The sequence below is a fragment of the Thamnophis elegans genome, unplaced genomic scaffold (assembly GCF_009769535.1).
Source record: "Thamnophis elegans isolate rThaEle1 unplaced genomic scaffold, rThaEle1.pri scaffold_38_arrow_ctg1, whole genome shotgun sequence".
Taxonomy (NCBI): Eukaryota; Metazoa; Chordata; class Lepidosauria; order Squamata; family Colubridae; genus Thamnophis; species Thamnophis elegans.
The window spans coordinates 967,073-987,725 of NW_022473861.1; the positions used below are offsets into that span (position 1 = coordinate 967,073).

General features: G+C 43.4%; 1 protein-coding gene across 1 annotated transcript; it reads left to right on the plus strand.

The window, feature by feature from the left end:
* The first annotated feature begins 11,931 nt into the window (after positions 1-11,931).
* Positions 11,932-20,378, plus strand: LOC116523520 (vomeronasal type-2 receptor 26-like). The gene is made up of 6 exons (XM_032238633.1): positions 11,932-11,940; positions 15,087-15,432; positions 15,601-15,944; positions 16,932-17,159; positions 19,027-19,153; positions 19,468-20,378. Exons 1-6 carry the CDS (start codon positions 11,932-11,934, stop codon positions 20,376-20,378), a joined length of 1,965 nt encoding a protein of 654 aa, XP_032094524.1.
* The last annotated feature ends 275 nt before the right edge of the window (positions 20,379-20,653 follow it).

The window sequence follows — 20,653 nt, forward strand, 5'->3', positions numbered from 1 at the left end:
AGCTCGGAGCTATGCGGGAAGGGGTCTCAGCAGCTGAGCGCAATCCAAGGGACCTGAATAGGTGGTATTCTGGAGGGTCACCGCTGTCGGATGGCCTCTGGTCCACGCGGCCGCCCGGAATAACTTTTACAACGCTCGGCAGCGAAAATGACGGAAATGGTGGCGCTGTTCCCAGCGTTTCATGGGCCTAGTCCTGTTTTTCTTTCTGACTGGGAGGAGCCCTGGAGTTCATCGGACTGCTGGAGCACTATCGCTATCAAAGAGGAGGTGGGTGATTTGGAACGGCGCTGGAGGAGGCCAGGCAGCCGGCCTGTTTACCGCTGCCGTGGCCTCCTTAGGCACCCACCCTCTGCTTTGGCGGTTTACATTGCTTGGTGTACCTGGCATTTCCTGACATCTTTTGCCCCCGCTTTTGGGATTTTCGGACTGCGTTGGCCTGTTCCAGAGAGGAACAGTATGGCCGAGTCAAGTGGGACGGAGGAGGGGGGGCATCCAAAGGGCTGTGGCAGCGGCAATAAGGCCAGCTGCCTGATCTCATACAGCGCTTGGTATGGCGCTGTATGAGATCAGGCAGCTGGCCTTATTGCCGCTGCCACGGCCCTTTGGACGCCTCCCCTCCTCCGTTCCACTTGACTCGGCCTTTCCCTGTGGTGCGGCCTTTCCTCTGTTTTCCCTCTGTTTGCCCTCATGCCTACGGGGCCTTTTGTCATCTGGCTTCCCTGCTCACAACTGCTGGACTTTGGACTTTTGGTGTGACCATTGCCGCCCGTCGATGCCTAGGGACGCCACCTCAGCCCCTCCAGACTTTTTTGGACCCCTCTACTACTACACCATCTTATTGCACAAGAAAGAGGGAAGACAAACTTTTTCTCCCTCTATACCTCCGCTAACTTCCATCTGTCTGAACTTCTGCGAACCCGCCTACAAACGTTGCACAAACTTTGCACACTATTAACAGTTGCACAACTTTTCTGTATGGGGAGTGTATGTGGTATGTATGTGATTGAGTGATCCTACACTTTTTAAATTAACTTAACTCATTTTTTGCTATTTTATTATATTGCTGTATATTTTTTAATATTGTGGGGTATGCATGTGGAGAATATTTGGCCGGCATGTATGAGGGGATTGAGAGTGTGGTCTGGAGCCCCCTCCACTGAGTGCAGAAACAGAAGTGGATGGGGGCCCGGATCTGCCTCTCATCCCAGAGCGCATGGTATGGATGGCCTGCCGAGGGAAACGAGGACCGTGGGAGGAGAGGGGATCTACAGAGACGGGGGTGGGCCAGAGCATTGAGGTCACGACTGGGAGGGGCAGGTATGGCGGGAGCTACAGGGCTAGCCATTACCGGGGAAGGAGGGTTTGCTACGTAACAGTGATCCCTTGTTCCTGTCCTGTAAGCTCATCTCTAGGACCAGGTGACAAGGGAAGTCAAGGCCCTGGTCTCAGGTTGCTGCTGCTAAATGCCAGGTCTGGGGTTCATAAAGCTCCCCTCATCCGGGACTTAATATTAGACAAGGGGGCAAACCTGGCATGTATTACTGAAACCTGGCTGGGCCATGAGGGAGGAGTCCCCCTCTCAGAAATGTGCCCAGAAGGGTTTCAGGTGTTCCACCAACCGCGACACCAGTGAAAGGGGTGGGGGAGTGGCAATTATTATCTGGGAATCATTAGTTCCTCGCAGGATCCCTGCTCCGGAGACTGTCGGGTGTGAGTCCCTCCTTGTGAAGTTGGACCTGGGGGGTCAAGTGGGCTTGTTTCTGACGTACCTACCTCCCAGCTGCGTCACAACAGCCCTGCCTGCGCTCCTAGAGTCAGTAGCCGGACTGGCAGTTGAGTTCCCCAGACTTATAGTACTGGGGGACTTCAACCTGCCATCTCTTGGCGAACGCTCTGATGGGGCCCAGGAGTTCATGGCTTCCATGGCAACCCTGGACTTGACTCAGGTAATTCAGGGTCCGACTCATACGGCGGGACACACACTCGACCTTGTGTTTCTCTCGGGACAGTGGAGACGTGATCTGGAATTAAAGGGGATAGAGATCTTGCCCTTGTCATGGTCAGATCACTTCCTGTTGAGGCTGGATTTTTGAAAGCTGCTCCCCCACTGCAGGGAGGTGGAGCCGATTAAATGGTTCCGCCCCAGGTGCCTGATGGACCCACTGGGATTTCAGACGGAGCTTGGTGAGATACCTGACTCCCTTGCCCACAATCCGGCTGAGTCCTTGGTCGTTGTCTGGAACATAGCGGTGGCTGAGGCACTGGATCGGATTGCACCTTTGCGGCCTCTCCGCGGCAGTGGATCCAGGAGAGCACCTTGGTTTACCGAGGACCTCCGGGAGATGAAGCGCCAAAAGAGACACCTAGAGTGACGCTGGAGGGCTAGTAACTCCGAATCCGACCGAACACTACTAAGAGCCTACATTAGGACTTATCTAGTGGCGATACGGGCGGCAAAATGTGCGCATTTTTCCGCTCTTATTGTGTCCGCAGAATCTCGCCCAGCTTAAGAGCCAAGGTGGCGCAGTGGTTAAATGCAGCACTGCAGGCTACTGCTAGATCAGCAGTTCAGCGGTTCAAATCTCACCGGCTCAGGGTTGACTCAGCCTTCCATCCTTCCGAGGTGGGTAAAATGAGGACCCAGATTGTTGGGGGCAATATGCTGACTCTCTGTAAACCGCTTAGAGAGGCCTGAAAGGCCTATGAAGCGGTATATAAGTCTACTGCTATTGCTATTCCCTGTTTAGGATAACCCGCTCCCTCCTGAAAGGAAGGGATGCTGGGGAACCCTTAAAGGGAAGAGCTGAGGAATTTGTCCAGTTTCTGTCGGACAAAGTCACTCAGATTCGGAGGGACCTAGACTCCATTTGGACAGGGCCAGTAGAGATGCCGAGGGAGGGTCTTGATCAAATTTTGTGGAGCGAGTTCCAGCTTGCCACTTCTGAGGAAATGGACAAGGCCATGGGAGCGATGAGTGCCGCCACCTGTTTTCTGGACCCGTGCCCCTCCTGGTTGGTTTTGACCAGCAGCGAGGTGACACAAGGCTGGATCCAGAGGATTGTGAACACCTCTCTTCAGGAGGGATCTTTCCCGCAGCCTTTGAAAGAGGCCTTCTCTGGACCCAGCTGTCCTTAAAAACTATCATCCAGTCTCCAACCTCCCTTTTGTAGGGAAGGTTGTTGAGAAGGTGGTGGCCTTTCAACTCCGACGGACCTTGGATGAAACCAATTATCTAGATCCCTTTCAGTCTGGTTTCAGGCCTGGTTACTGCATCGAAACCACGTTGGTCGCACTGACCGATGATCTCTGGCGAGCCAGGGATAGAGGACATTCCTCTATCCTGGTGCTCCTTGACATCTCAGTGGCCTTCGATACCATCAACCATGGTATCCTTCTGCGACGGCTAGAAGAGGTGGGAGTGGGAGGCACCGTCTTGCGGTGGTTCTCCTCTTACCTCTCTGGCAGGTCGCAGTCGGTGTTGGTTGGAGGACAGCGGTCAACCCCTAGGCCCCTTAAATATGGGGTGCCGCAGGGCTCGGTCCTGTCCCCCCTCCTATTTAATATCTACATGAAGCCGCTGGGTGAGATCATTCGCCGGCAGAGGATCAAATACCATCAGTATGCAGACAATACCCAGTTGTATATGTCCGCCCCGTGCCAATTCAGTGAAGCGGTGGAAGTGATGTGCCAGTGCCTGGAAGCTGTTAGGGTCTGGATGGGAATGAACAAGCTTGCACTCAACCCTGACAAGACCGAGTGGCTATGGATGTTGCCCCACAAGGATAGTCCAGATATTCCTTAAGCCTCGGGGGTGAAATTTTACACCCCTCAGAGAGGGTTCGCAATTTGGGTGTCCTCCTGGACCCACAGCTGACATTAGAACATCATTTGTCAGCTGTGACCAGGGGAGCTTTTGCCCAGATTCACCTGGTGCACCAGTTGTGGCCCTACCTGGACCGGGGGGCACTTCAAATTGTCATGCATGCCCTCGTCACCTCAAGACTCGACTACTGCAACGCGGTCTACATGGGGCTGCCCCTGAAAAGTGTTCAGAGACTACACCTGGTCCAGAATGCAGCCGTGCAAGCGATATTGGGTGTACCTAGATACACCCATGTTACACCCATCCTCTGTGAGCTGCACTGGCTCCCGATCGGTCTCCGAACGCGCTTCAAGGTTCTGGTCATCACCTTTAAAGCCCTACATGACTTAGGGCCTGGATATCTACGGGACCGTCTTCTGCCACATACCTCCCAGCAACCGATAAGATCTCACAGGATGGGCCTTCTCTGGGTGCCGTCAACTAGACAATGTCGTTTGGCGGCTCCTCGTGGGAGAGCCTTCTCTGTAGCTGCTCTGGCCCTATGGAACGATCTACCCCCAGAGATCCGGACCCTCCCCACTCTCGCGGCTTCAAAAAGTCTATTAAGACCTGGCTTTTCCGGCAGGCCTGGGGCTGTTGACCTCTTGAATGAGGTCCAGCCCCGCTATGGTTGAGTATGTTGTGTTTTTAACTTGGTTTGTTTTCTTTACTTTTTATACCTTTTAGTACTTTTTAAATTGTCTTTTATGTAAGCTGCCCAAAGTCCTTCGGGATTGGGCGGCATATAAGTTTATTAAACTTAAACTTAAACTCTTTATCAATTTTGTAATTACTCATGTGATGCCCTCTTATAGCTTTTTATAATATTATTTTTTTTTTACTTCTTCAATGTTTTAAAAAGTTGTTTCTATGGCACCCACAGTCACATAATGTGGTATATGTGGCCATATAGATGTAATAAATCAAAATCAGACTTCATTAAATCATTATTGAACTCTCATGGGCTTATTCCATAATATTTACTAACAATCAATTAAGACTAAATCTTACAGAACTGATCTTTTCCACCAGATTCAAACTTTAATTAATGTAGAATAACACCCCCTGTAAATAATGGCATGTATTTATTATAATACTAACACTCAAGAAGCAAATTTAAGGAAGATAAACGACATTAAGAATTTCCATGGGGCACTTTGATAGATGAAGAAATCATTTGTTGTACCCTAAAAAGATGTGAGCTAGCCAAATTCCGATTTTTTTTGGGGGGGGGGGGATTGTTGAGCACATAATGGTAAAGGTTCCCTCATTAGTTGTTCCTGACTATAGGGGGCGGTGCTCATCTCCATCTCAAAGCCAAAGAGCCAGCACTGACCGAACATGTCTCTGTGGTCATGTGGCCGGCATGACTAAATGCTGAAGACACATGGAACACTATTACCTTCCCACCAGAGGTGGCTCCTATTTTTCTATTTGTATTTTACATGCTTTCGAACTGCTAGGTTGGCAGAAGCTGGGACAAGTAATGGGAGCTCACTCCATTACGCGGCACTATGGATTTGAACCACCGAACTGCTGACCTTTCTGATCAACAAGCTCAGCATCTTCATTGATTATCTAGACTCCTTTCAGTCTGGATTCAGGCCTGGCTACAGCACGGAGACTGCTTTGGTCGCACTGACCGATGATCTCTGGAGAGCCAGGGATGGAGGTCATCCCTCCATCCTAGTGCTCCTTGACCTCTCAGCGGCCTTCGATACCATCGACCATGGTATCCTTCTGCGACGGTTGCGAGAGGTGGGGGTGGGAGGCACCGTTTTTCGGTGGTTCTCCTCCTACCTCTCGGACAGGTCGCAGTCGGTGTTGGTCGGGGGACAGAGGTCGACCCCTAGGCCCCTGAAATATGGGGTTCCTCAGGGTTCGGTCCTGTCCCCCCTCCTGTTTAACATCTACATGAAGCCACTTGGTGAGATCATTCGACGGCACGGGATAAAATACCATCAATATGCGGACGACACTCAGTTGTATCTGTCCGCCCCATGCCAACTCAGTGAAGCAGTCAACGTGATGTGCCAGTGCCTGGAGGCTGTCAGGGTCTGGATGGGGGTTAACAAGCTTGTGCTCAATCCAGACAAGACCGAGTGGCTGTTGTGTTTCCCTCCCAAAAATTTGGTTAGTATTCCATCACTCAGGCTGGGGGGTGAAATTTTACACCCCTCAGACAGGGCTCGCAACTTGGGAGTCCTCCTGGACCCACAGCTGACTTTAGAACATCATTTGTCGGCTGTGACCAGAGGGGCATTTGCCCAGGTTCGCCTGGTGCACCAGTTGCGTCCCTACCTGAATTGGGAGGCACTCGCAACAGTCACTCACGCCCTCGTGACCTCAAGACTGGACTACTGCAATGCGCTCTACATGGGGCAGCCCTTGAAGAGCATTCGGAGACTTCAACTGGTCCAGAACGCGGCCGCGCAAGCGATTGTGGGTGTACCTCGATACACCCACGTTACACCTATCCTCCGCGAGCTGCACTGGCTTCCAATCGGTCTCCGGATACGCTTCAAGGTGCTAGTTATTACTTATAAAGCCCTTCATGGTATTGGACCTGGGTACTTGAGAGACCGCCTGCTGCCAATTACCTCCCAAAGACCCATTAGATCGCACAGGGCCGGCCTCCTCCTGGTTCCATCCACCAGCCAATGCCATCTGGCTACGACCCGGGGGAGGACCTTCTCTGTTGCAGCTCCGGCCCTTTGGAACGAACTCCCCGCGGAGATTCGGACCCTCACCTCTCTCCCTGCTTTCCGAAAAGCCGTTAAAACCTGGCTGTGTCGGCAGGCCTGGGGTTGATGAGCTCCCCTCCCCTCTCGACAGGTGTGGTTGTTGGTCATTTTAATATGTTTATTTTGTACTTGTATGTTTCCCCTTCCCGTTTAAGTTGTTCGCCGCCCTGAGTCTCTTTTAGGGAATAGGGCGGCATATAAATAAAATAAAACTTAAACTTAAGTAATAGCCCATATATTAGCCTGAGATCATTGGTTACTCTACTGAAGGAACTTTATCAAGCCCTGTATGGAATTAGTGCCCAAAGTCTTCCATTTTTAAAAAAAGAAAACCTCTCTTCTTTGACCACTGTTTAATGGTATTTTGCTCCTTCCTTAGTGAATGATTCTACTCTGTAGTAGTAGGAGATGAAAGGACTCTTATACGCTTGGCTTATTAGAATTGATCATTTCCCCCCTATTCCTTTTCAAATACATTAACCTTCCAGGAAATATCATTCGATATCTGAGTTGATGATACCCAATTTCATACCATCTCATAGGCTTTAAGGGAGAAGCTATCAGTGTTCTATCATGTAAAATACTGATGCCTGTAAGGGTCAAGACTAGAGAGAACAGAAGCTGAGGAAGATAGATTTGATATTTGTACATTGAGATTCTCCATTAATGCCACTTGTGTCTCTGGAAAGGTAAGGGAAGAACAGATTTGTCATTTGGAGATTCATTCTGGACTCACAGTTGCTACTTGAAATGTAGATGGAAATCATGACTAAAGGACTTCATTTCTGGCTGGTGCACCAATTCTTTCTCTATCTGATGCAGGTGAACCTGGCTACATATACAATTCTATGCCTTTGACAAGGGGCAGCATTTAAAGACTCCTCTAATGTTACACCTAATGGAAACTTTTGTAGTCTCTGAGATAATGGACTTTTAATGTTATGATGATATAATGGATATTTGACAGCACCTATATTGATTGGGGTCAGCTAAAAGCAGATGGATGGATAGATGGATGGATGGATGGATGGATGGGTGGATGGGTGGATAGATTATAGAAAGACAGATAGACATACGGTATATCCAAATCTGACTGGTATAAAATGCCAATGAGGTATAAACTTCCACTGAAGTTGTTGATGAATTATAGGTTGTTTTTTTTAAAAAAGTATTGATGTACAGCATCATTTTTTAAATAATTATTTTACTATTATCTGGAATGTGGCTGATATTTTATTTTTTATTTTTCTTCTTATATTGTATTGTATTTGTATTTATTAGTTTTGTATGCCGCCCGCTCTCGGAAGACTCCGGGCGGCTTACAATAAAAAGGGAGGGGGAACATATAAGACAATACAACAATTTAAAAGTACAGCAACATTCATAGCTTAAAATGGGGCTGGATACTTCAACATCCCCAGGCCTGCCGGAATAGCCAGGTCTTGATAGCTTTACGGAATGCCGGAAGGGTAGTAAGGGTCCGGATCTCAACGGGGAGGTCGTTCCAGAGGGCCAGAGCAGCAACAGAGAAGGCCCTCCCCCGGGGAGTCACCAGCCGACATTGACCGGCAGATGGAATCTGGAGGAGGCCTAATCTGTGTGATCTTATTGGTCTCTGGGAGGTAAATGGCAGGAGGCGGTCTCTCAGGTAGCCAGGTCCGATGCCATGTAGGGCTTTAAAAGTAACGACTAGCACTTTGAAGTGAGTCCAGAGACCAATGGGCAGCCAGTGCAGCTCGCAGAGGATAGGTGTAACGTGGGTGTACCTAGGTGCACCCACAATCGCTCGCGCGGCTGCATTCTGGACTAACTGCAGTCTTCGAACACTCTTCAAGGGCAGCCCCATGTAGAGCGTGTTACAGTAATCCAGTCTTGAGGTGATGAGGGCGTGAGTGACTATCCGAAGGGCCTCCCGGTCCAGGTAGGGTCGCAATTGGTGCACCAGGTGAACCTGGGCAAACCCCCCCCCCTGGTCACAGCTGACAGATGAAGTTCTAAAGTCAGCTGTGGATCCAGGAGGACTCCCAAATTGCGAACCCTCTCTGAAGGGCGTATGATTTCACCCCCCCAGGCTAAGGGATGGAATAGCTGGACCATCTTTGGGAGGGAGCATCAATAGCCACTCAGTCTTGTCGAGATTGAGTGCAATCTTGTTCGTTCCCATCCAGACCCTAACAGCCTCCAGGCACTGGCACATCACTTCTATCTCTTCACTGAGTTCACAGATACAATTGCGTGTCGTCCGCATATTGGTGGTATTTAATCCCGTGCCATCGTATGATCTCACTCAGGGGCTTCATGTAGATGTTAAATAGGAGGGGAGACAGGACCAAACCCTGCGGCACCCCATACTTGAGAGGCCTAGGGGTCGACCTCTGCCCTCCGAGCAACACCGACTGCGACCTGTCCGAGAGGTAGGAGGAGAACCACCAAAGAACGGTGCCTCCCACTCCCACCTCCCGTAACTGGTGCAGAAGGATACCATGATCGATGGTTTTGAAGGCCACTGAGAGGTCAAGGAGCACCAGGATAGAGAAATGACCCCCATCCCTGGCTCACCAGATATCATCGATCAGTGCGACTAAAGCAGTTTCCATGCTGTAACCAGGCCTGAAACCAGACTGAAAGGAATCCAGATAATTGGTTTCATCCAAGGACCGCCGGAGCTGAAAGGCCACCACTTTCTCGAAAACCTTCCCTACAAAGGGAAGGTTGGAGACTGGATGATAGTTACTTAAAATGGCTGGGTCGAGAGAAGGCTTCTTCCGGAAGGGTCTCACCACCGCATCCTTTAGAAGGAGCGGGAAGGATCCCTCCCGGAGAGAGGTGTTCACTATCCTCTGGATCCAGCCACGTGTCACCTCCCTGCTGGTCAAGACCAGCCAGGAGGGGCATGGGTCCAGTATACAGGTGGAGGCACTCACCGCTCCCATGGCCTTGTCCACTTCCTCAGGAGCGACAAGTTGAAAGCTCCATAAAATCCGCTCAAGACCTTCCCCCGGTACCTCGGCTGGTACCGTGCAACTGGAGTCCAGATCTGTCCGAATCCAAGTGACTTTATCCGTTAGAAACTGAACAAATTCCTCAGTTCTACCTTGTAAAGGGTCATCCGCATCCCTCCCTTTCAGAAGGGAGCAGGTTATTCTAAACAAGGCAGCTGGGGGTGGCTGGAACAGATCGAAAAAGAGGGGGGGGTGCCTTGGTTGTTGAGACGCCAAGTCCCCACCCGTATTTCTGCCATCTTCTATCACTCCTTCCGTAAGACGAATGTACCATGAATACACAGTCCATGGCGTCCTAGAAGTTGTATTAGGTGGGCGCTGTCCGAGATGGTGTTCCAGGGGCAGTGACGGGTGGCAATGCGGTCGGAGGAGGTCGGATGTTGAAAGGCCAAGATCAGATGGTCACAAGCCAGGATAACGGAGAAATACTAGGCAGGAGAACAGGAGCAGCAATGAGGGCAAGCAGAGGAAGAGATTTGCCGAAAGAACAAAATCCAGACACGCAAAGGAGCGAAGGGAAGAGACTGCGACGATGAGGAGGCTGAGTGAAATGGAGGGAGGGTGGGCATATAAGGAGGGCTACGGTGGTGGCAACCACAGCCAGCCGCCCAGTCCGCCCAGTCCCAGTCGAGCCCAGATAGATCCCCACCTCTCCGGGGCGATAATGGATGGTAATGTGGCTAATAGAGTCCCCAAGGCTCACAGCTCGGCTAAATAGAATCGAAGTCGCCGAAAATCAAAGTAAAAACGCTGCCGTCAGCAGGGTGGCGCCGCCATCTTCCCCTCCAGGCAGCGCGGGTAGCTCCGAGGCCGCCAAGGATTTCACCGCCCGGGCTCGCCCGAGAGTAGCAGTTCTTTAAGGAGTCTGGTCCTTTCGTGATTCCCTGGGTTCCAGTCCTCCTAGGGGACCTTTTTTGATGGTATCGCTGCAAATTCCAGAGGCTCTCCAGGGCTTTTCTCGCCAGGTTTCTGCAGAGCGAGAAAGCCTGGCAGCCATTCGGATCTTGCACATGCGCATGTTGATTGTATATTACTTTATTTTAGTTTAATTTAGTTTAACGTATTGCATGTTTCCTTTTAATATTTTGTGCATCCTCAACACCTATGAGACTATGGTAGAATATCAAACAAACAAATAATCTGTAAATTAATGTAAGGCCATATTGTTTTAAAAGAAGATTTTTTTTCCTGTCTGCATATAAATGTGGAAAAATTCTTCATTTCTTTTAATTTTTCATTGCTGTCAATAATTACAGGCTGCTGTATACTTGTTTACATGCCATAGTTTCCTAGGACTTGAATTCTGAATTGTTGATCTTTCAATTGTCATTATCAATTCCCAGATTATTGCTTCAACTTCATCTCCTAGTGGGCAAGAGGTTGTTGTGGTGACAAGTGCAAGTAGAAATATTCTTAATGAGGTAGAGCTTGGGGAATCTTCAACTGGCTTAAGATCAGACACTTTTACATATTATGATGATATTTGCAGTCTTGGTCTTAGTGCTTTTGCCTGAAAGGATGTCCATGATTCCCAGTGCTAGATGTAGGACTAACAACCCTCTGCCTTTTCTTCACAAGCAATATCAGTCAGGAGATTTCATAATTGTGGGCATTTTCTCTCAGATCTACCTCTTCTGTAGAATGATAGACTTCAGGAAACATCCATCTACAGAGCTTTTTGGCACCACTGTGTAAGATGTTTTACAAAGAGAGAGAAAAAGAGAAAGAAGAAAAGGATATAGAGCAGAAAGAGGGAGGGAAGGAAGGACAGTCTTTGTATGTAGGATGGACAACAGATTATAAATAATTAGATGATGGATGGATAGATGGGTGGAAGGATGGATGGGACTGGTAGGTAAGTTGTAGATTGATAGAGGATGGATGGATGGATGGATGGATGGATGGATGGATGGACGGACGGACAGACGGACAGACAGACAGACAGACAGACAGAAAGACAGAAACCAGATATTTTGAAAATTAAACTGAGTTGACCAATACCATGTATGTATTTTGACAGAATATATAATGCTTATTTTAGGGTCATAACTCCAATGTTTCAGCATATTCTCGCTTTAGAGTTTGCCCTCATGAAAATCAATAGAGATCCCTCTATTTTACCAAATCATACCTTGGGCTTCCATATTTATAATAGCTACTTTGATCCAACTTGGACATACCGTGCCTCATTGGAGCTCTTCTTTTCAAAGGGCCAATTCATACCTAACAAAATTGTGATGCTCAAAACAGACCAATAGCAGTCATTGGAGGACCTTCATCTGACAGCTATCTATACATGGCTAATATCCTTTCCCTGTACAAGATGCCACAGGTATGTTGCTTTCTTGGAATTAAGGAGATAAAAATCCATATAATATTTTTTTCTGTATAAATATTCACATACAGGTGAATTTTGGAGTGTTTTGGTTTTGCCATAGAACCTTAATTCTTTAGCTTTTTGATGTTTCAAGGTGCTGGGAAATTAATGGGGACGTTATACATTGCCCAGAAGTAACATTTTATTGGTTATTTCAGGGAAAGAAAGAGTGTGATCAGAATTTCAATCTGGGTCTGGTAACACTTGTGCCTTGAAGATTAAGCTTTTCAAACTTTACTTAAAACATGATTGCAACTATAATAAAACTGTATTTTGCTGTATTTTTCAGCAAAATCAATATTCTCCAGAGTATAAGGGTCACCCAACCTTAGGGTGACCAGATGACCCGATTTCAGCGGGACAGTCCCGATTTTTAACAATTTTTCCTGCGTCCCTCCGCCTTTTAAAAAAGTCCTGATTTTTTTTCTGGCTTCATGTTGAAAGCCCAATGGATTTGCTTAAGAAATCCTAACCGGGGCAAGACAAAAGACACCCTGTCTAACCTCTCTCTCTGTCAGTACTTTCACTGAAGATATTAAAACATTAAAGCAACAAAACAGACCTCTCCCCTCCCCCCACGCCGATCGCGTTTACCTCATTTTATAAGAAAAAAAAATGATCCTAGTACCATAGAGCTGCAGGAAATGGCTAGAGGGGTCGCCAGTGTTACTTCCTGGATTTTCCGGAGGGGAGGGGCACGGAGGTTGGAGGACTGCTCAAAATGGTGGGAAAAGAAACTTTCTGGTAAGTGTGCTGGGTTTTTTTCTTTTATTTTTTAATGCATTTTAAAATAATGTAGGTTTTTAAAAATGTGCAGCTACTGTTTTTTTATTCAAAACAATATGTGATGTGCCATGGAAAAACCATTAAAAAAAACCCTGAAAGAACAAAAGGGTTTTTTTAGGGTATTTTCCTGACCAAAACTATAATTGTTTCTGCATGACACCCTTAATCAGAAATAGCCAACTACACTTCATTCTAAATAGTTTTATTTCCTTTATTGTATGTGATTACTCAAGTCCAAAAACTGAGTTAATTGGATAAACCCAGCTCCACAATTTACTAAATATACAGTTACAGGAATTTCATGTATAGTATGCTGTCTCTTAGGGTTTATTGAACATAGGAGAATAATATGAGAGGGATTTGATGTAAAATAAGCTCTTTTAATGAATTCAAAATCAACGCAGCAGACAAGACATGGGAGTGAACATAATACACACTTTAACAATATTTTTTTTTCTTTTAGTCATCAAATATTGCAGCAAGTGTGTCAGTAATAATAGCAAGACAGGCATAGGATTTTCCAGCCAGGTTAATTTTACTTTTTTTATGGTTTTGATGTTGTATTTAATTTTATCTGTATTAGAAACTTATGAAGGCTGTGCAACATTTTGAGGTGATATAGAGTATGTAAAGGCATGAATACAGTAGAACCTCTGGTCACAACCATAATTCATTCCATAACTTTGGTCGCAAACTGATTTGGTCATGAATCAAACCTAATTTTGGAAATTTGGTGCTTACAAAAAAAATGGTGCAGAAGGGGAAATCAGCAGCGGGGAGAATGTGAATATTTTGGTCAGAAGCGTTCGTGACCAGAGGTTCTACTGTATAACATCTTCACTTAAGACTTAAGATTCACTTAAGATATAACATCTTCACTTAAGATTCACTTAAGAACTGTGGCAAGAAAGGTGGTATAGTGACCAAAGTTACAATGGCATTGAAAAAAGTGACTGATGACCATTTTTCACACTTAGCGACCATTTTCACACTTAGCGACCGTTGCAGCATCCTCATGGTCACGCGATCAAAATTTTGATGTTTGGCAACAGATTCGTATTTATGATGGTTTCAGTGTCCTGAGGTCATATAATCACCTTTTGACAAAGTCAAATGGGGAAACCAGATTCACTTATGTTACTAATTTATCAGCTGCATTTATTCACTTAAGAACTGTGGCAAGAAAGGTGATATAGTGACCAAAGTTACAATGGCATTGAAAAAAGTGACTGATGACCATTTTTCACACTTAGCGACCATTTTCACACTTAGCGACCGTTGCAGCATCCTCATGGTCACGCGATCAAAATTTTGATGTTTGGCAACAGATTCGTATTTATGATGGTTTCAGTGTCCTGAGGTCATATAATCACCTTTTGACAAAGTCAAATGGGGAAACCAGATTCACTTATGTTACTAATTTATCAGCTGCATTTATTCACTTAAGAACTGTGGCAAGAAAGGTGATATAGTGACCAAAGTTACAATGGCATTGAAAAAAGTGACTGATGACCATTTTTCACACTTAGCGACCATTTTCACACTTAGCGACCGTTGCAGCATCCTCATGGTCATGTGATCAAAATTCGGATGTTTGGCAACAGTTACAATTTATATTTGTAAATTGTAGTTATGTTGAAATAAAAAAACCCATTACAATACTATTTTTGCGTCGTATGAAAATTTTTGTTGCTCCGTATAAAATTTTTAATCACCCCCCCCCCCCGGTCAAAGGTGTCCCTCTTTACCAATCTGAAAATCTGGTCACCTTACCCAACCTAGTATTCAGATTTTTTAAAAGGACTTAGTATTGATTTTGTTTCACTTTCGCTCTTATTTTCTCCTTGAAAATAAAATGAACCTCTCTGGAAATATTGCATTAGTAATATTGAAAGAACTGGAGGATCTTTTTTCCCAATTCAATAATATATTGTGAATTAATATTTATCTTGATATTTAAGTTAGAGTGTTAAGTTTTTCTATTGTGACATAACATGATATGATTCATCTCTGAATTGTGAACTGGTGTTCTAATGCAACTCTGAACCAATGACCTACTTTGGTGATGCAGCTCAGCCTTAGAAGTAACAGCATGGCAATCTCCATGCAGTGATGGAGAGCTGCTGATTTAACTTATTTTCTTAAGTCATGACTAAAGCTGAACATTCCTGTTCCATTAATATTCCAGTTTGAATATGAATGTGAAACTTACATGAAATTTGGCTTCAGCTTTTAATTTAGTGGACAAAATTGCACATCAACTTTTTACTTTATAGTGATTTTTCCCCTTTTACTGTTTATCTCTCTGCTTCTAGATATTGTATGGTTCTGCTCCTGAAATTAGCACAAAAGAACAAGCTGCTTTTTACCAACAGATGTTGCCAAATATGAACATTCAGTACAGGAGAATTTCTCAGTTATTGCTATATTTCACATGGACATGGGTTGGGATGTTGTTAGTAGACAACGAAAGTGGTGAAATGTTTCTGCGCAGGGTGCTTCCCATGGCTACCCAGAGTGGCATCTGCTTTGACTTTGTTGCAAGATTTCCCAAACCTGTTAATTCAGAAAATCTGAAAAAGATGGTCAAAATAGGACTTAACATATACAGATTGGTTATGAAAAGTGATGTCACTGTGGTGGTAGTTCACGGTGAAAGTGGTAACATGATGACTCTAAGGTTTCTTTCCAGTAATTTGAAAGATAATGATTTCCCACTATGGACAAAGGGGAAAGTTTGGATTATGACAATCCAGATGGATTTCGCATCACATCCCTTTCACAAAAATAAGGACATGGTTTTCCTTCATGGGGCTTTATCTTTTGCAGTTCATTCAGAGAAGGTACTGGGATTCAAGCAATTTGTTCAGATGAGAAACCCTATCTTGGAAAAGGAAGACAGTTTTATCAAGACCTTCTGCGAAAATGCCTTTGGGTGTTCCTTCCACACATCTGTAATACAAAAGGCAAATGGGGGCACTTGTACTGGAAAGGAGAACCTGGAGGTCCTTCCTACATCTGTCTTTGATATGGAAATGAGTGGCCACAGCTACAGTGTCTACAATGCTATCTATGTAGTGGCACATGCTTTGCATGACTTCTATTCCTCTATAATGAAATACAGAGAAGGGAGGAAAATCAAGGGAAAACTTTTGAATCAACATTTATGGAAGGTAAAATCCCCAAAAGACAAATTACAGATGTCTCAATCTTTCTTCCTACTAGATTTCTTTAAAAAAATCATTCCTCCAAATATTCATTTGTACAATCTAGGTGAAATAATGCAGTTTTGGTAAATATGAATTTAGCTGTTTATTTTTTTTTTACAATCTAAGAATAAGTCAAAATGTAAAATACATTTTATTAATGTATCCATATGTAATACTATGTAAATATGTAAAAAAAGAAGAAACCATATAAAGTTAGGAATTCATTAGAGTTACAAAATAGTTTCTATAAGTTAGTTAGATATAGAAATGTTGCTTCTGCTTTTCAAACACCTGCATATTGATAATTTAGTAAAACTAAACATGATTTCTTTCTAGATGACATGCATATAATTTATTTCAGAACATTGTATTCCATATATTTATTTGGTCATCCAAGATCAATATGTTATGTTGCTCTTTTGGTATTACTTTTTTTCTTATATGTTTTTTTCTTATATGTTTACTGAACCTTTTTATTCTGAGAACGTTCTCAAATGCAACAACATACTCCAAATTCAATTTCTTTTAAAAGAAATCCATGGCCCAGTTATCATTTCTGTGCTAGAAACTTTTAATAAATTTATGGAGGTCCTTATCATTACAATTTTAACATTTTTTAAGGTTCTGCAACATTTTTCTCCATTTTCTCTTTTATACTCTTCTCAATAAAACTGTTTCTCCATTATTAGAACTATTTTTTTTACAAATCTTCTAGAAATAATTAGTCTGCTTTAAATTGCGGTACAGTCAGAGCTAGCATTTATTTTTTTTTTCATTGTGGTGCTATGAAGATTCTGTAATCATAATTACAAAATTTATTATTGCGGTTATAATTATCTTTCATATTTTACAAACCTTGAAAGGATTTCCGGCCTATATACTTTAAAGGGGAGAAAGAGTGCTGTTTTATAGCCTGATACATATCTCTATTTGACTTATTTTCTGATTTAGCTCAACTACATTATCCAAAGGATTGCATTTAATAATAGTGCTGGGCAAAAAATTGGGTTCAATCAAAATGGAGAATTAGAGACTGGATTTGATATCATCAATTGGATCACATTTTCAAATTTGTCTTTTAAGAAAGTCCAAGTTGGAAGCATAGACCTCAAGGACTCCAATGAAAAAATGGTCACCATTTATGAAGATGATATTGTGTGGCCAAGCAGATTTAACCAGGTATGGACCACTCACATTGAGCTCAGTCCAGATTTCACTACTTCTAAAGCTCACCTCAGAGCCACACTATTTCACCACAATTACCTTCAGAAATAGAATTATATTCTCTCCCTAAAGCCACTCCAGCCTAGTTTTTTTGTTTATTCGCATGAGAATCATTACAGTTAAAACAAGGCAAAACATTTAATACAATGTTAAAATATGTACAAATTAAACAGACCTTGCCCAGAAACAAGTACCACAGCCACAAAGAGTAAAAGCAACAGGATATCCCCATTTGTTCAGAGTGTTTCTGGATCTTGTTGTTCCCATGTACATTCTACTCAATGGTTTCCATGCTTCTCAATTTTTGTCAGACACAGATGTCAGCTCCTCCATTGCTTCCACCCATTATTAGTTCTTCCTAGATTTCCATAAATCTGCTTTCAAATTCTTCAAAATCATACATCGACGTAAAGAAGATTTTCCTGGATTTTAATTTCTGCTGAGATGGTTAAAGGCTACAGAGAAGGTCTTGTCTAGATATTGATAATTTGAGTCATGCAAGCCCAAAATCTGAGAGAGAATTTTTATAAGATATTTTATAGATGGTATTTAGATCCTAAAAAACTGGCTTGTATGTATCCGAATTTACAACCTAAATGCTGGAGATGTGATTGTGTTGATGCTACATATTACCATATATGGTGGACTTGTAAAAAGATTAAAGCATTCTGGATAAAAATATGGTGGATTATGCAAAATATTTTTTAAAAGAGGATAAAGTTTACCCCTCAGTTATTCCTGTTAGGTATAACTACTGATTGTACTGTTATAGAGACTAACTTGATTTTGCACTTAATAACGGCAGCAAGACTGTTGGCGCAATACTGGAAGAAGGAAGATTTGCCTATTATTCAAGAATGGACATTAAAAGTAACAAACTTAGCAGAGTTGGCTAAAATATCAGCATACCTTAAGGATCACTCAGATGAGAAACATAAACTGGAGTGGAGAAGATGGATTGACTATATTCAAAATAAATACGAGACTAAGAAATTCCAGATAGTTTATGACTGAAAAAGCGAGGAATGATATAATCTGTTTAGAGTTAGCCTAACAAAAACAAGAGTTAAAGCACAAATGAAAGATGATACTAACTTAGTTTATTTTAGAATATGTTTGTTAAAGATATATACCCTGTATTTGCTCTGGGAAGTTTGGGGGGGGGGGTAGGTTGGGGGGGGTTGGGTTCGGGTGGGGATGGTGGGGGAGGGGAGGTAAATATTTGTAAAAGCTTTTTTAAAATTTTCAATTAAAAAAAGATAATTTGAGTCTATTTCTCTGTATGCTTCTGTTAAGACGTTTGGGTGTCCCTTGGACAACAGCTGGCTAATCCTTTCAATCCAGAAGTATCCAAAACATAGTGAGATGCTCATTTCCACCTGTGACACTATGTGTATGTAGGCTAGCTGATAGACTTACGAAGTCATTCATTGGTGATCACTTGGATACCATCTAAGGTAGATAAGTAAATGGAGAAAAAGGAATAGGAAACGAAGAGAGTTCACACCTTGGATGTAACTTCTGTGCAAAAATCTTCCTATTCACTAAAGGCCTTACAGATGTTCAAAAGCAAAGAAAGGGAAAGAACATTTATAAATCAAAGCCTCTGTAAAGTGATCTTTTCATTGGAGACAAATTAAGTATTGTGGTGTATATGTTTGCACTGAGGCAAAAAGCTGTTCAAATCTTTTCAACCCAAAACCAGACTTTGCTGTCTCACATTATTATATCAAAAGAAAAAAAAGTATAGTTAAATACTCTGAGACGCCATTTTTCCAAAGATAAAGCTTTTCTATTTTTTATTTTTATAATTTATGGACAGACCCAGCCACTTTCACTGTGTAATGGGAAGTGCGATTCAGGCTACAGTAAGATCAAAATCGAAGGGAAACTATTTTGCTGCTATGACTGTCTTCGATGTGCAGAAGGGAAGATTTCTAACAGGGAGGGTAAGAGATATTGTATATATCTATCTCACTGAATGAATTGGATGACAAATGTACTATGGGAAAATTTTCTGTTTTCTGCCAGTGGTTTCACTTGGCACATTAGATTATAATATAGGCATAAGAAATTGAATTGTAAGCATGTTCATTATTGGTAAATGTACGGAGCTGTTTGGCATACATTTGACAAACATGCATGTCATATGTTCATTACTGAATGTATGACATACATTTTTCAGAAATTAATTGAACACTTGTACAGTTGGTTTTTATTCTTTCAATGCAACTTTAACATACATATTTTCTGTCATCCATAGACATGGATGAATGTTTTCAATGCCCAGAGGATCACTATCCCAATGAGAAGCAGGTTTTGTGTCTCCCCAAAATTGCAACATTCTTGAACTACAAAGAAACCTTGGGAACAGTTATGGCCAGTTCTTCTCTTTTCTTCTCTTTAATCACAGTTGGAGTCCTTTGGATCTTTATTAAGCATCAGGACACTCCCATTGTCAGAGCTAACAACCGAAACCTCACATATGCCCTCCTTATTGCTCTCCAGTTATCATTCCTTTGTACTTTGCTATTCATTGGGAAGCCTCAAAAGGCGACATGTTTCCTTCGTCAAACTGCCTTTGGCATCATCTTCTCAGTGGCCATTTCTTGTGTTTTGGCCAAAACCATCATTGTGGTTCTAGCTTTCATGGCTACCAAGCCAGGGTCCACGATGACCAAGTGGGTGGGGACAAGACTTGGCACGTTTATAGTATCCTGCTGCTTCTTTATTCAAATTAAAATTTGTGTTATATGGCTGATCATCTCTCCCCCATTCCCAGATGCTGACATGAAGTCAATAGCAGAAGAAATCATTCTGGAGTGCAACAAAGGATCTGCCTTCATGTTTTACGGTGTCTTGGGTTATATGGGCTTCCTTGCCGTTGTCAGTTTCACACTGGCCTTCCTAGCAAGGAAATTGCCTGATGCTTTCAATGAAGCCAAGTTTATCACCTTCAGCATGTTGGTCTTCTGCAGTGTTTGGTTGTCCTTTATTCCAGCATACCTGAGTTCGAAAGGAAAATATATGGTTGCTGTGGAGATCTTCTCCATTATAGCTTCCAGTGCTAGATTGCTGCTTTGTATCTTTTCACCCAAGCTGTACATCATTGTGCTGAGGCCTGATTTGAACAAAAAAGAGCAGCTCAAAAGAGAAAAGGACAGAACAGCATAAATTCTTATTGCTGCTGCCTATTTTGCATCAGATATAAGGAAGTGTGGGGCCTGTGGTCTTGCAGTTAAGGCACTAAGTTAGAAACAAGTGAGTGTGAGCTCTACTATCATCTCAGGCATGTTGCTGTTCTTGGGAAAATTTGAGGAACAAGTAATATTAGATGTTTGCTGCCTTGAATTATTATATAAAATAATAAATGGGCAGAGAAATTAAAACAAATAAATATTGATTAATTAATCTTCCTTCACAATTTATGTTGGGAGTATACTCCTAGT